At 40.6% G+C, this 13,179-nt stretch overlaps 1 protein-coding gene across 11 annotated transcripts in view; it reads left to right on the top strand.

The window, feature by feature from the left end:
* Positions 1 to 13,179, top strand: part of Dock10 (dedicator of cytokinesis 10) — a 254,449-nt gene that overhangs the window by 155,346 nt on the left and 85,924 nt on the right. For all 11 annotated transcript variants that reach the window (XM_031368152.1, XM_031368151.1, XM_031368153.1 and 8 more), the window contains exons 8-13: positions 3,158 to 3,341; positions 5,529 to 5,614; positions 5,920 to 6,003; positions 6,121 to 6,276; positions 12,196 to 12,417; positions 12,616 to 12,738. In XM_031368152.1, the coding sequence (XP_031224012.1) occupies positions 3,158 to 3,341; positions 5,529 to 5,614; positions 5,920 to 6,003; positions 6,121 to 6,276; positions 12,196 to 12,417; positions 12,616 to 12,738 (855 nt within the window). The remainder of the gene's footprint in view (positions 1 to 3,157; positions 3,342 to 5,528; positions 5,615 to 5,919; positions 6,004 to 6,120; positions 6,277 to 12,195; positions 12,418 to 12,615; positions 12,739 to 13,179) is intronic.

Raw genomic sequence — 13,179 nt, 5'->3', positions numbered from 1 at the left:
CCCAGCATCACCCTCCCACCCCCAGCATTGCCCCCAGCATCGCCCTCAGTATTGCCACCAACTCTGCCACAAACTGATATGCACTTCAAGCAGCTCTGTCTCTCTCAGAATTGCAAACATGATGCCTACTTCATGTATTACATATCTTGTTTGAAAAACAAGAGCCTGTTATACTTTGCTGAATTTTTTAAAAGATGGATATTTTAACAATTGCTTTTGAATTATTAAAACCTTGGCAACCATAGTCAACTCATCTGAAGTACAGAATGTAATTTAGAAAGTCAAGTCTTACTTCTAAAACTGGATTTCAAAGCAAATTGCAGTGGATCCACTTAATTCTGACCCAGAGGAAGATCTGGGGTAGTTTTACAGCTAGTCTATGCTATTTCCAACCTCAAGTGAGACAACAGATTCCGCACTATCAAATTCCAAACAACACTAAGATTTGTTTGCATTGTGCTATACTCCAATTTTTACAACATCCAAGCAGAAGATATGGCCCACACTCTGGATGCCCCTACTTCTTTCCTGAGTGTCCATTTCTATTCCTTTTGTCATGTGAAGCAATAGAAAACCTGTTTTCAGCCCCATTGTCTTTGCCTGTAGAGCCTTGTTTCAGGAGTCTCGGGTAGTCTTAGAGACGTTTCTGCACCACGATTTACCAGAAGGGCTTGTCAGTGTGGATGGATGGAGTCTGCCCATCCCTCCCAAGTAGAGCATCTAGAGCTTTGCATTGCTAAGCTCCCTGGATACTAAGTCTGTGGCTGCTTACTTTCTGTTTGGGCTCCTATCCTGCTGGAATTGCTATTAAAATGCAAATCTTAACCCTTTCTTTTGTCCAAATACTTCTATTCTGTGCCCTTACAGAGTCTAGTATCTCTTTTTCAAAATGTTTATACAAAGTTTAGGTATATTTATCTTCCAATTTTATATGTCCAGGGCTAGCTGTTGAACATTTATCTCCTCCATTCTGCAAGCACAGAGACCAAGCATAGCTTTGCCCAGTACAGAGTGCCAACATAGCAAACACTTCTATACACTATACCATCAATTACTGGACTAAATGCCAAAGGAAAAAAGTTAGCTTCTGTACACTGGACTTGTGAACTATTAGAGAGCCTGGCCTGTGAGCGTGTCAGACATTGCAAAGCAAGCATGACCTCCGACCGTGATACAGAGGGAGGAGCAATGAGCTCCTGGAAAGACTTGGTGAAATAGCATAGGCTCATGTTAAAAAAACAGTTTTACTTTTTTACGTGTTATTGATTTTTAAGCTTTATTGCCAGCTCTTCCTTCTTTACTTCTGGAGTTTCTATTATCTCAAGGCTTATGTGTGTTACCTCACTGTATGTTTTCTCATACGTAAAAAAGCTGTGACTCCCTGTATCGTGAGAACCTCTTAAGTGTGTGATAGTGACAGAGGTCATTCAGCCCAGCTGAACAAGTGACAGTAGGATCCCAGATAAATCCAATGCCATTACTCAGGACACATTCTATTTTTAATTTACATTTCTCATCTATGGTTATAATATATAAAACTCACACCTGCTCCTGTGTGTGCCTGCCCTTCCCCCGTATCCCTCCTTTTACAGATTTCAATGTATACATTACCTTCTGAGGGCGGACGTCCTTGACTGCTCAGTATGCAAAGCAGCCTATATCTTAACTCTATTTGCCACATGATATTCAATTTTTCCATTGTTTATTTGGCCATTCCTTCAGTCACACATGCCTTCACAATTTCCCCACTAAAATATCAGCTTTAAGAGTTAGCTTATGGCCGGAGGGTGGTGGCGCATGCCTTTAATCCCAGCACTTGGGAGGCAGAGGCAAGCGGATTTCTGAGTTCGAGGCCAGCCTGGGCTACAGAGTGAGTTCCAGGACAGCCAGGGCTACACAGAGAAACCCTGTCTCAAAAACAAAACAACAACAACAACAAAAAAAACAAACAAACAAAAAAAGAGTTAGCTTACGCCATTTTCTTTGTAAAATATGACTTTTTGACCCCTGTGTGAACTGCTACAAACAAAACTATGCAAACCCTCACAAAAGTATGTTTAAAGGATATGTATGTTTGTCAAGGAAGATTTTTAAAAAGAATGAAGTATGTACTTCAATTTTATTTAACATACTCCAGAGATCAAGAGTCTTTGTTTCCATATTCTAACCTTGGAAACTGAATAATGTTTTCAGTGAAGATTCGAAGGGAAATATTAATCATGTCGGCACAAGAGGAGTAAATGCCTGCCTGTTGCATTTGGAGAAATGCCTGGGGTGGGGTTCATTTCAGCAAGAATGGTATTATGTGGGCAATCAGGGACTATAGCAAGGCCTCCTTGATTGGTCAACAAATAAAATGTAGAGGTGTCAAATTAAAGAATGAGGAACTTGGCTTGGGCATCATTGTATATGGATGATCTTTGGAGCCTTTAGACTAAGTGAGAGTAAAAAGAATTTAAAGCAGAGCCAGGAGTTTTGTTTGGAAAAATGGCAAGAGAGAAGAGCCATTGGAGTATGGAAATATGCAGAGACTGGTAGGTGGAAAGAAAGTCAGGTATAGTGAGGGTCCAATATATCAGGGGTATTTCAATTTAATTTATTTTATCTATTTTAACCGTTTATTTTTATTTTAATTTATTTTAATAAAGTAATGGCTGACATGCCAACAATGCTTAAAAAGATAAAGTAAGGTGCAAAGTAAGAAATGTCCCTATGGTACGAAGACATAGTGCAGCTTGTCAGCACTGTGGCAGGTGCTGTCTCCAGAGTGTAATGAGAGTGGGGTGACTTACTAGTATGAATAGCAGATAGAATTTAGAAGACAAAATGAAAGTGGAGGTCTCAAAGCAGTTATCTGAAGAAGGCTCCACACTTGGGCCTCAATGAAAAGCATTGAGCCAAAATGCAGTCCAATCAACAAAATAGATATAAAATATTTTCAGTACGACGAAGTTCTAAAAATAATAATAATAATAATAATAATAATAATAATAATAATAATAATAATCCAAATGATTAAACTCCTCTAAAGCTCTGTTGTGTCTCATAGCGTTTTGTTTTCGTCACCTGCCTGAATGGAAACACTGGAATCCCAAGACTGCATCAATTTCTCTCCGTCTCATGGCTTACCATTTTGTTCTTTCTCTCTATACCACAGAATAACAGGCTGAGGAAATATGCCTTTGAATTGAAAATGAACGACCTGACCTATTTCGTGCTGGCTGCTGAAACAGAGTCAGATATGGACGAATGGATCCACACACTTAACCGCATCCTGCAGATCAGTCCTGAAGGCCCACTCCAGGGAAGGAAGAGTGCAGAGCTTACCGAGCTGGGGCTAGGTAGGAGCTCAGACAATCATCTCCCTGCTTTGGCTAAGTGTTTAGTTCACTGGGATGGCTAGTAGCCGTGGGAGCTAGACTCAGACATTCTTGAGCTCCCTGTTCTAAGAAATTGATGCCAGATCTTTACTTTTACTGAGTCCTCACAATTGCTACACAGAGGTACAGTTTTGAATTGACTGGAAGGGACTGGAGGCCATCACCCTCAGCAAACAAGGTTGGATCTCATAGCCCAATAACTCAAAAATCATACACATTTCTGATGGGAAGATCTTACAGAAGGTACATTTTGAATTTGGGCTTCATGTTACATTTCACAAGTGCAGTATATTGTCTGTGAGAACAGCGTGCTTTACTTCTTAGCTACAAGGCATCTTGTATTCATACTGCTTTGACAGTCTTGAGGTCAGCTGGTACGTGAACGCTCCAACATCACATGGCACCCTCTTTTCATAAGAAAATTAATAAACCTGGAAGAAGGATTCAGTCGCTAAAGTGCTTGGCACGCAAGCATGATGATCTGAGTTCTGATCTCAGCACCCATGTAGAAATCTTGGTGCAATAGTGTATACTTTCAGACTCAGTGCTAGGGAAGAAGAGACAGGACCATCCCTGGGACTTTCTGGACAGCTTGTCTATCCTCATCAGTGAGCTCGGGGTTCAGTGAGAGAACCTGTCTCATGACCTAAGGTGGGAAGTCACCAGTGGATACTTCTAGTTTAATGGTCACACACATCTTTACTGTTTAAACTAAATAGGTGACAAAACCAAACCTCAGGAGTCAGAGGAAGGGCTAAGAATGGTGATGTGGTAGCCACTAGACAGGAGATAAGAGAGAAAAGGTGAGGATATACATGCACATCTGAAACTGGCCAATAAAAAAAAAACTGATCAATAAAAACATAAGATGAGAGCAACTAAAGAAGACAATGGACATTATCCATTGGCTTACGCGTGTTGTAAATATCATTTGGGAGTAGAGGTTACACTTAAACCATGTACTTCTTAAATAAAAGACACAAAACCAAGCCGGGCGGTGGTGGCGCACGCCTTTAATCCTAGCACTTGGGAGGCAGAGGCAGGCGGATTTCCGAGTTCGAGGCTAGCCTGGTCTACAGAGTGAGTACCGGGACAGCCGGGGCTACAGAGAGAAACCCTGTCTCAAAAAACAAAAAAAAAAAAAAAAAAAAAAAAAAAGACACAAAACCTTTATATTTGTAATAAGCTTAAAGGCGCTAGAGCTGGCAGATATTGACCTGTTAGGCTGTTTTGTCTACTTCCATGTCGATAACCCTGAGATATCATTTGCCATGTTCCACCTGGGCTGCTCCTACTCTGACAGGCCAGCCCTCAGGGCCAGCACTCATGATCCACCTACACACACATGTGTACATGTGCAGGCACACATGAACATGTACACACACACAGTATTATTTTCTTTTTTTCCCGCCTACTTCCCTCATAAGATTCTACCCAGGGTAGTCAAGGAGAAGGAAAAGGCAAACAGAAAAAGCTGAAAGTGTAGCAGTCAATTCTTAGCTACGTAGATGGGAACGTCTCTTCCACAGACTCGGTCAGTGTTCCCCACAGAAAGACATTTCAAGACATTTCAAGAAAACTGTGAATTAGAAACTGAAGTGCAGCCATAATTGAGTTCTACTGGCATGCCTTCTAAAGGGAAGAAGTCACAGATAATGAGGAAGAAAGCTATCACTGGTTCTCCCACGGCTGCCATAGGCCATAGCTTTTGTTTACATGAACTTCTTACTTACTAATTGTCAAATCGCGTGTACATGTTTGCAGTGTTCTGCACCATTTAATTAGTTCCAGATAAAAGATGGGCTCTAAGTAAATTCCCTAAGGTAAAAGTTAGAAAAATATTTACATATTTGAGAAATTTTTATCGGGTACTGTTGGAAGACGCCAAGACAACCTATACATGTTAGCATCTTTAGGATCCAGAGAGCTTAGTGATATAGAATGCTAGTATGGTAAGAATCCAAAGACTATCGGGAAGTTCCATTTCTAACCCCTGATTGCTTAAGAGTCTGGTATATTGTAGATAGGACAATCAGGGCTTAGGCTCATCAATGTCCCTCTGAGCTCAAGAACTTAATCCAGTACTATACATGAGGGAACTTTATGACTCATATTATTAACTAACCTGTGTTGTTCTGTCTTTTCAAGATCCACTGGGTAACTCTGTGACTTGTGAATGTACACTGGAGGAAACAGATTCTTCAGAGAACAGCCTACATCCCGACTTTGCAAAAGTAATGAAGTTGACAATGTATTTGCACACACATTTGAGTTACTCATTGCTTTCATGGAAAAGATGGAAATCCTTTCCTTTAAGATTTAGACTAAGAACCAATCTTGAATTTTTCATCAATCTAAGAGTTTTGCTTAACATGACATAACCCTTGAAAATAAGAGCATGCTTTTATACGATTTGCCCTGTATTGATAGATGACTTAAGAATAATAAAATTAAGGGGATGTTTCTTGGTCTTTTGGGGTATTTCTGGGGCTACATGGGGAAGTCTAGACACCAGGAACTAACATGGGTTTCTCCACAGTACCTCACAGAAACGGAAGACACTGTCAAAACAACACGAAATATGGACAGACTCAATCTGTTCTCCCTGGACCCAGATATAGACGTAAGTCAGTATTCTGAGCAGAGGTGAACTTGATAACTGTGGATTCTAATTTAAAATTTCTTTTTTTTTTTCATGATGAGTCTTGGTTAACAAAGACTTTTGCTAACTTTTTCTTAGACCCTGAAGCTTCAAAAAAGGGACATTTTTGAAAATGAGTTGATGATCAAACCCTTTGAAGAGAAAGCTGCCAAAAGAATCCTGGTCCTCTGTAGAGCTCTCAACTTAAATCTTCAGGGATGTGTCACAGAAAATGAATATGATCCCGTAACCAATGTAAGTTTCTCTCTCATTCTATCATATAACCAGTAGGCTTACATCATCCTAGCCTAGCCTAAACGTTTCTAGCTCTGCTAATCCCAGGATCTAGCATCTAGTATGAATAGAGTCTGTTTGCCAGCACTTCTCATATTGCAAAGATGCACAAATTCTGAGGAAGAGTCCTCTATATACTGCTATAAAATTTTCATTTTAACTTAATGTTTAAGATGCAACAAAGGCCCAGCATTCTGGCATCCTTGGTACACAGTGGTTTCCTACAACACTGTTTGTAGGTCTGATGATAGTGAAGGGGATGCTTGTTTATTTATTGTGGTGCAAAGGCTAGGACTTGGGGCCTTAACAAGTGTTGTGCAAGTGCTCTCCCCATGAGCTCTGGCCTTTGGGTTTATGAAGCAGGGAATTACTAAATAGCTCAGGCTAGCCTAGAACCCAGGATCCTCCTTGTTCTCTTTCCCCAAGTGCTTAGAATGACAGGTGCTTACCACCATGCCTGATTCAAGATGGCTTTTAAACTGACATTTGGGTTTTGCTGTTACTTGGAGGAAAACCTGCTAAGAAATCTACCCTAAGATTTCATAGTATTGCCACTTAGAATAAGATTAAATGATAAAGCAAGTATAGAACTCTTGAAGAAACATTAAATAAAAATATGTGTGTCACAACAATGGTGGGTATTATGACAGCGCTTCACTGTATTTGCGAACACCTAATACACAGTATGTCAAACCCACACAGAATTTCTTCTCCTACTGGTAGAACTCTCTGGAAAATCTCCTCTTAGTAGGAACATAATAGTGGACTATTCTAGATTGATTGGGAATGTATGTGTGAGAAAAGAAAGTTATATGTTGGAACTGCAGAGAAGAAAATAGGTCACTCACATTACCCTACAAATGCCAGTCAATCTTTCAGTGTGTTTTCTTTCATTCTCTTTCAATACATCCTGTTGTGACATCTATTCTCAATTGAAGTCTACCACCCAAGAAAGGAAACTTGACTTTCATGCTCTTGATACACAAGCCATATGTGTCTTAGAAGGCAGGAGAGGCATTGTTCACTTGCTTGGCCCTATCCAATCCCACCCATGCCTCTTTCGTTAGTGAAACTAACTTGATGAGTTGAGGCACAGTGGGTCGCAGGAGACAGTGAGACCTTTTGTCCTTAGTACCTCTGATGTCTTTAACCATCCTACCTGCTACTGTAGTAATAGGATAGATAGATCCATATTTTCCCATCCTATTTGATAAGGAGAATTCATTGAGATGGATAACTTGGATCCTCTTGCTTTTCAGCTTAGAAATTGCGCCATGTGGTCAGGTGTCTTACTGCAGTCTCCCCTATGTAAAAGGTGTGCAATAGAGGCAACCATTTCAAAGGGTCATGTGATAAACAAATAAGTAATCTCTTAGGTGCAATGTAGCACTCATTCAGCTCAAAGAGGTAACAATGAGTGAAAATATAAATCTGAAGATCTAATTTAGGCACTGGCCTAGAGAGAACCATCTAAGGTGGTCCATACCTATAGAGAAGGGGACCAATGTGAAACATTTAAACATGACCAGCAAAGCTATCAACAAAAGACCAAGATGGATTTGCTGCTGTCGGAAGAGAGACAAACCAGAGAAATGTGGGGTGAGAGGACAGAGAACAAGCCCACTGTGTCTGATGGTACTGACACCATGCAACATGAAAAAGAGGAACCAGTAGGCATAGGAGCACTTTCTATGTAGAAAAAGATAGAAGGAACCAGGCCATGCCATCATGCTAAATGTAAAACAAAAAACAAAGTGCCTAAAACCTTGGTTCGTGAAAACCATTTGGAAATTTAAGAAAATTTGATCCAAAGTATAGAGCCACTTACTCACCATACTACATAAAAATAGATAGGCTTTGTCATTTCATACATTGATCTATACTAAAAATATAAATATTTTAAATCTATGGTGTTTTTATCCAGCCCATCCAATGCAATTTAAAAATCCATTCTGGAAACCAAAAGCCAAAGAAAATGGCCTTATTTTTAGATGTGAGGGCCATGGGACTGTGATTACAATGTGTCTCCACACCAGCCTCCCCACTGACCACCAGGGTTGATTTGGCTGATCTTCCTGGCTACGAAGATATCTCTAACATCCCTCACCACTTGAGGGGTGACCCTCCTGAAAACTGCATATGTAGTTAAAGAGCACAGTCCTCTCTGACAGAAAGATAGACTGGGACACACTAGTAGTTGCCTTCCTCTGACGAACAACCTCCATTCAAGCTCCCAGCGACAGTGTGCCTCCATTGCCAAAGTCATGCAACTCTTCCCACGTAGATCATGTTCAGAAACTACAGGGCTCAACTTCTTCAAGTCTCAACAGAGTAGCTCTTTGGAAGTATTTTTAATATTTGATTTTATTTCATTCCGTGTGCATCGGTATGTTTTATGGATGTATGTGTATGTTTACCTTGAGTCATCTACAAGAGCAGCCAGTGCTCATTGGTTAATGAGCCATCCCTCCAGTCTCCTGAAAATAGTTTTTTAGGTGTGCTTTCCCGTCTCTTAGGCCAAGAGGTTTAGTTGATTTTGAGCATCTAAAAGATGTTTTTAAAGTAATCTTACAGTGGGTGCAAATGTCTAAAAAGTAACATAGGAAATTACTTTTAACAAATAATTTCATTGCATGTTGGTAATCATATGGAAATCAATGAAATGGCCTCACTTGGGTGGCAGTTGCTCACTGGATGAAATTGTTTGTTGAAATTTCTGTGTTTATACAATGGCACTCTTTCATTTACAGCAGGCTTCAACCTCATTCTTACTTTGATGAGCATGTTTTGAAGGCCAGTTCTCCACATCTCAGGAGAGCCAGCTACTGCATTTCATACATGAGTACAGCCTCCAAGAAAGACTCTTTTGTGATGAGGAGGCAGATTCTGACAGCATGCAATTTTTTGGTCAATCAGACAGAACATCAGCTTCTAGATGATAGTTTTATAGCATGACACATTTCTTTGAAAATGGGAATTGACTCCAACAATCCGAGCTAATTAAGCCGTTTCCTTGTATCTACATTTAAATGATCCTGTTCCTGAATTCTCAGAGGGAACTCAACATCCTGAGCCCCGGTAGCCTACAACTTAAATTATCAGGCTTTGAAGGTGTTTTGTTAAACAAATCCATCCTGAAAGGCAGCCATTCAAAAAGTAAGGTTTGGCATTTTCGTTGCAAAGGTAGATTGGAAAAATAAATGAATCACCACTGGAGCTTTGATTTCTGGCATGTTATTAACGGAAATCGTGTATTTCCATTCAACAAACGGGAATGAGAGGCAAAATGCAACAATTCAGGAAAAAAAATAATGATTTTTATATCTTGACCTTCAAAGTAGTTTTTGCGCCTTGCTAATCTCTATTTTTGCATTTTCAATTCTTAGCAGACTACAATTACCACAAATGAGGAGTTTTTCTACACTAAATTAAATTACTAAACTCAGCATTTTACTTGATAATTACTTTAAAATGAGCATGAATGCATGTGTGTGTGTGTGTGTGCGCGCGCGCACACGCGCGCACACGCGCATGCGCGTGCTCGCACATGGGCACACACATGTCTGGTATTGTGTATTTCTGTTTCTGTGTGGATACATACTCACATATGAGTCAGTGCGTATGTATGGAAGCCAGATGTCAATGTCGGATGTTGTCCTCTACCCTAATATTTGAGACAGAGCCTTTCACCACATCTGGAGCTCACTGATTCAGCAAGACTGGCTAGCCAATGAGCTCCAGAAACCTTTCTGTCCTTACCTTCCCAGTGGCCTGCAGCCATGCCCAGCTTCTTACCTGGGTCCTGAGTATCTGAACTTACGGCCTCATGATCTCTGAGCAAGCCCTTCACTGACTAAGACGTCTCTGTAGCCTCAAAAGGGCTATTTTGAACATTATTTTAATTTGGAATTCCATCTCTAACAGTGAGGAAGTTGACAGGCATTGTTATCATTAAATAACTGAACAGTACCTTGGCTATAAGCTAGTCACAATGATACATCTCAAAGAACGGGAGCTATTTAACAAGACGCACAGCCCCAGTCTGTACAACAGTGTGTTAATTGGCCTGCAGTCCTTTGTATCACTTACTTGTTCACAGAATATTGGCAGAAGACAAACTTCAATTCACAATTAAGGAGCACAAGCCAAAGTAAAATACTGAGAATCTTTTAGAACCCCCACTTAATTGCATAGCTATGGAATCACATGCATGTTCACTTATCTAGTATATTTAATTATACATATATGTATCTGTATATATGCAATGTGTACATAAAAGTATATGTACCTTTGCTTTTTTATTTTGCCGAATTTAACCCATGCAGTTCACTTTTCCATGCTTTTGCCTTGTGAAGGAAGGAACACAGGTGGACACATACCATCATCATTCCACCACTGTCCAGCACCCCCATCCCTTAATCTGTATTGATTGTGACACTTTTCCACTTAACCATTCTTTATCCTTTAAATCTGTCTTTGTTTCTATGATGTTTTGGCAGCATTTTAAAATTTTGTGTCACATTTTGTTTTGCCTTTTCAGAGTTGTGGCATTAGGTGAATGGTACAGCATTTACTTGGCCTGTGTGTGGCCATAGGTTTGACATTTAACACTACAAAAGGAAGGAAGGAAGGGAGGGAGGGAGGGATGGAGGGAGGGAGGAAGGGAGGGGGAGAAAGGAAGGAAGGAAGAAAGAAGAAAGAAAGAAAAAAAGAAAGAAAGAAAGAAAGAAAGAAAGAAAGAAAGAAAGAAAGAAGAAATAAGAGAGGAGAGAAAGGGGAGAGAAGGGGAGTGAAGGGAAGAGGAGAGGAAGAATGAGGGGAGGAAGAAGAGAAAGAAGGGAGGAAGGGAAGGGGAAGAAAAGAGAAAAGAAGAAGGAAAGAAGGAAGGAAGGAAGGAAGGAAGGAAGGAAGGAAGGAAGGAAGGAAGAAAGAGAGGGAAAGAAAACATCTGTACAAAGCCTGGCAGAAATAGAACATGAGTATTGGGAGCCAACAGAGTGGTCATCTCACTGAGAGTTCAGACTGGCCAGTAAGACTGGTGAGGTACCGTCAAAAAATAGCAATACTGTGAGGATTGTCTCAGGGTATGTATCTGCAAATACGATTGACATAAAGGGAAACAGTAACCTTAGGGTCATGAAAATTGGTGGAGGACAGCACGAGGAGACATTAAAGTTAGCATCACAGCTGCTGAAAGTTGACCCCGGTGCTAGGAGTGTGGTGAACTTCAAAATGAGTAGAAGATAAAGAGACTAAGTAACACCTTCTTAAAACCCTCAGCTGAGACATCGTCTTCTTTTCAGGAGACTTCCCATCTTCTCTGACAACGGGTCCCCTCACAGGCTGTGCCTCATCTATGTATCCCAGTATCTTGCACAGGAACATATGAAAACACATAGAACAGGATGGAAGCATAAAGTCAATAGGAAATACATGTTGTTATTATCGTTTCGACCTGTGAATTTAAAATACCTGAAAAGTTCTGGTTGTGGTGGTAGTGCACATGGGTAGAATCTGATGAAGGAGGCAGAAGCAGGAGAAGAATCATGAGTCTGAGGCCATCCTAGGCTACATATTTAGTAGAGTAGTGGTGGCAAATGCCTTTATTTAGTCCCAGCACTCAGGGAGCCAGAGACACCATCTTTGAATTTGAGACCAGCCTGGTCGATAGAGTGAGTTTCAGGGCAACCAGTGTGTGGGTGTCTAGGGTCAAGAAACAAGTGAGATTGGAGGCCTCTGCTGCAGGGAGGGAGAGATTCTGGGTACTTCGTTCGCACTGGACTATAGCAAGCTTGCTTTCTGCCTTTTGTTCGATGTGAAGTGCGGTGGTGTACAGGCTGGCCGATCGGCAGAACCATCTGGTCTTTGTTTTGCCCACAGATTGAGCCCTTTTTTGTGAGTGTGGCGCTTTATGACCTCAGAGATAACAGGAAGATCTCTGCAGACTTCCACGTGGACCTGAATCACCCTGCTGTCCGGCAGATGCTCTCGGGGACCCCACCAGCCTTGGAAAACGGCAATATTGACTCTGGTACACCGAGGCAATCAGAAGAACCTCACATAAAGGGCCTTCCAGAGGAATGGTTAAAATTCCCAAAGCAGGTTGCACTTTTGTTTTCCTTGTGATGGGACAGAAAAACCTTGCCCTTTAGATTGTTCTTAACGATAAATAGTCCATACAGGATGGGCGATTTCCCAAATAAAAATTCCTTAAAGCTGTCATGTTTTTAAATAGCATCTGTGAACGTCTGCAAGGTGGTTTCTTTGGTAGTTATTATCCACTGCTCTCTTTGGACACAGGCTGTCTTCTCTGTCAGTGATCCACACTCTGAAATTGTTTTGGTGGCCAAGGTCGAAAAAGTCTTAATGGGCAACATCGGGAGCGGTACTGAACCTTACATCAAGAATCCAGACTCCAACAAGGTAATGATTATTTTCTTCTAAATACTTTAGTCGCTTTACAGAGATAGAATCACGATGCGTTCCTGAATTATGTAATTTCATAAATGTATGACTTTCAACATTAACCTAGCAGCATAATTAATATCTACCAGAAACTTTTAAAATTAGACATTTTTTTCAGTTTATGTCCTTTTGACCCAATAGTTTAGACTCTGATGTCTAGGAATCTATTAGTAGAAATAAATATAAATTCGGATATCATTTTAACCCCAAAGGCCGAATTACTGACAATAACAAAATCAGGATCAAGTGAAGGCAATTTGCTAAGATCTCAACAAGGTAACAATGGGTTCGATAACAAAGACAAATGATTATACACTAAATGTAGTAATAATGAAGCCCAGGAAGCCAGAGACAAAGGCGGTGTGAATGGCCTGCATAGTAAGACCAGCAAAGGCTTTT

Source organism: Mastomys coucha, unplaced genomic scaffold (genome assembly GCF_008632895.1).
Source record: "Mastomys coucha isolate ucsf_1 unplaced genomic scaffold, UCSF_Mcou_1 pScaffold14, whole genome shotgun sequence".
In the NCBI taxonomy this organism is placed as follows: Eukaryota; Metazoa; Chordata; class Mammalia; order Rodentia; family Muridae; genus Mastomys; species Mastomys coucha.
This window is presented reverse-complemented; position numbering and strand designations above follow the sequence as displayed.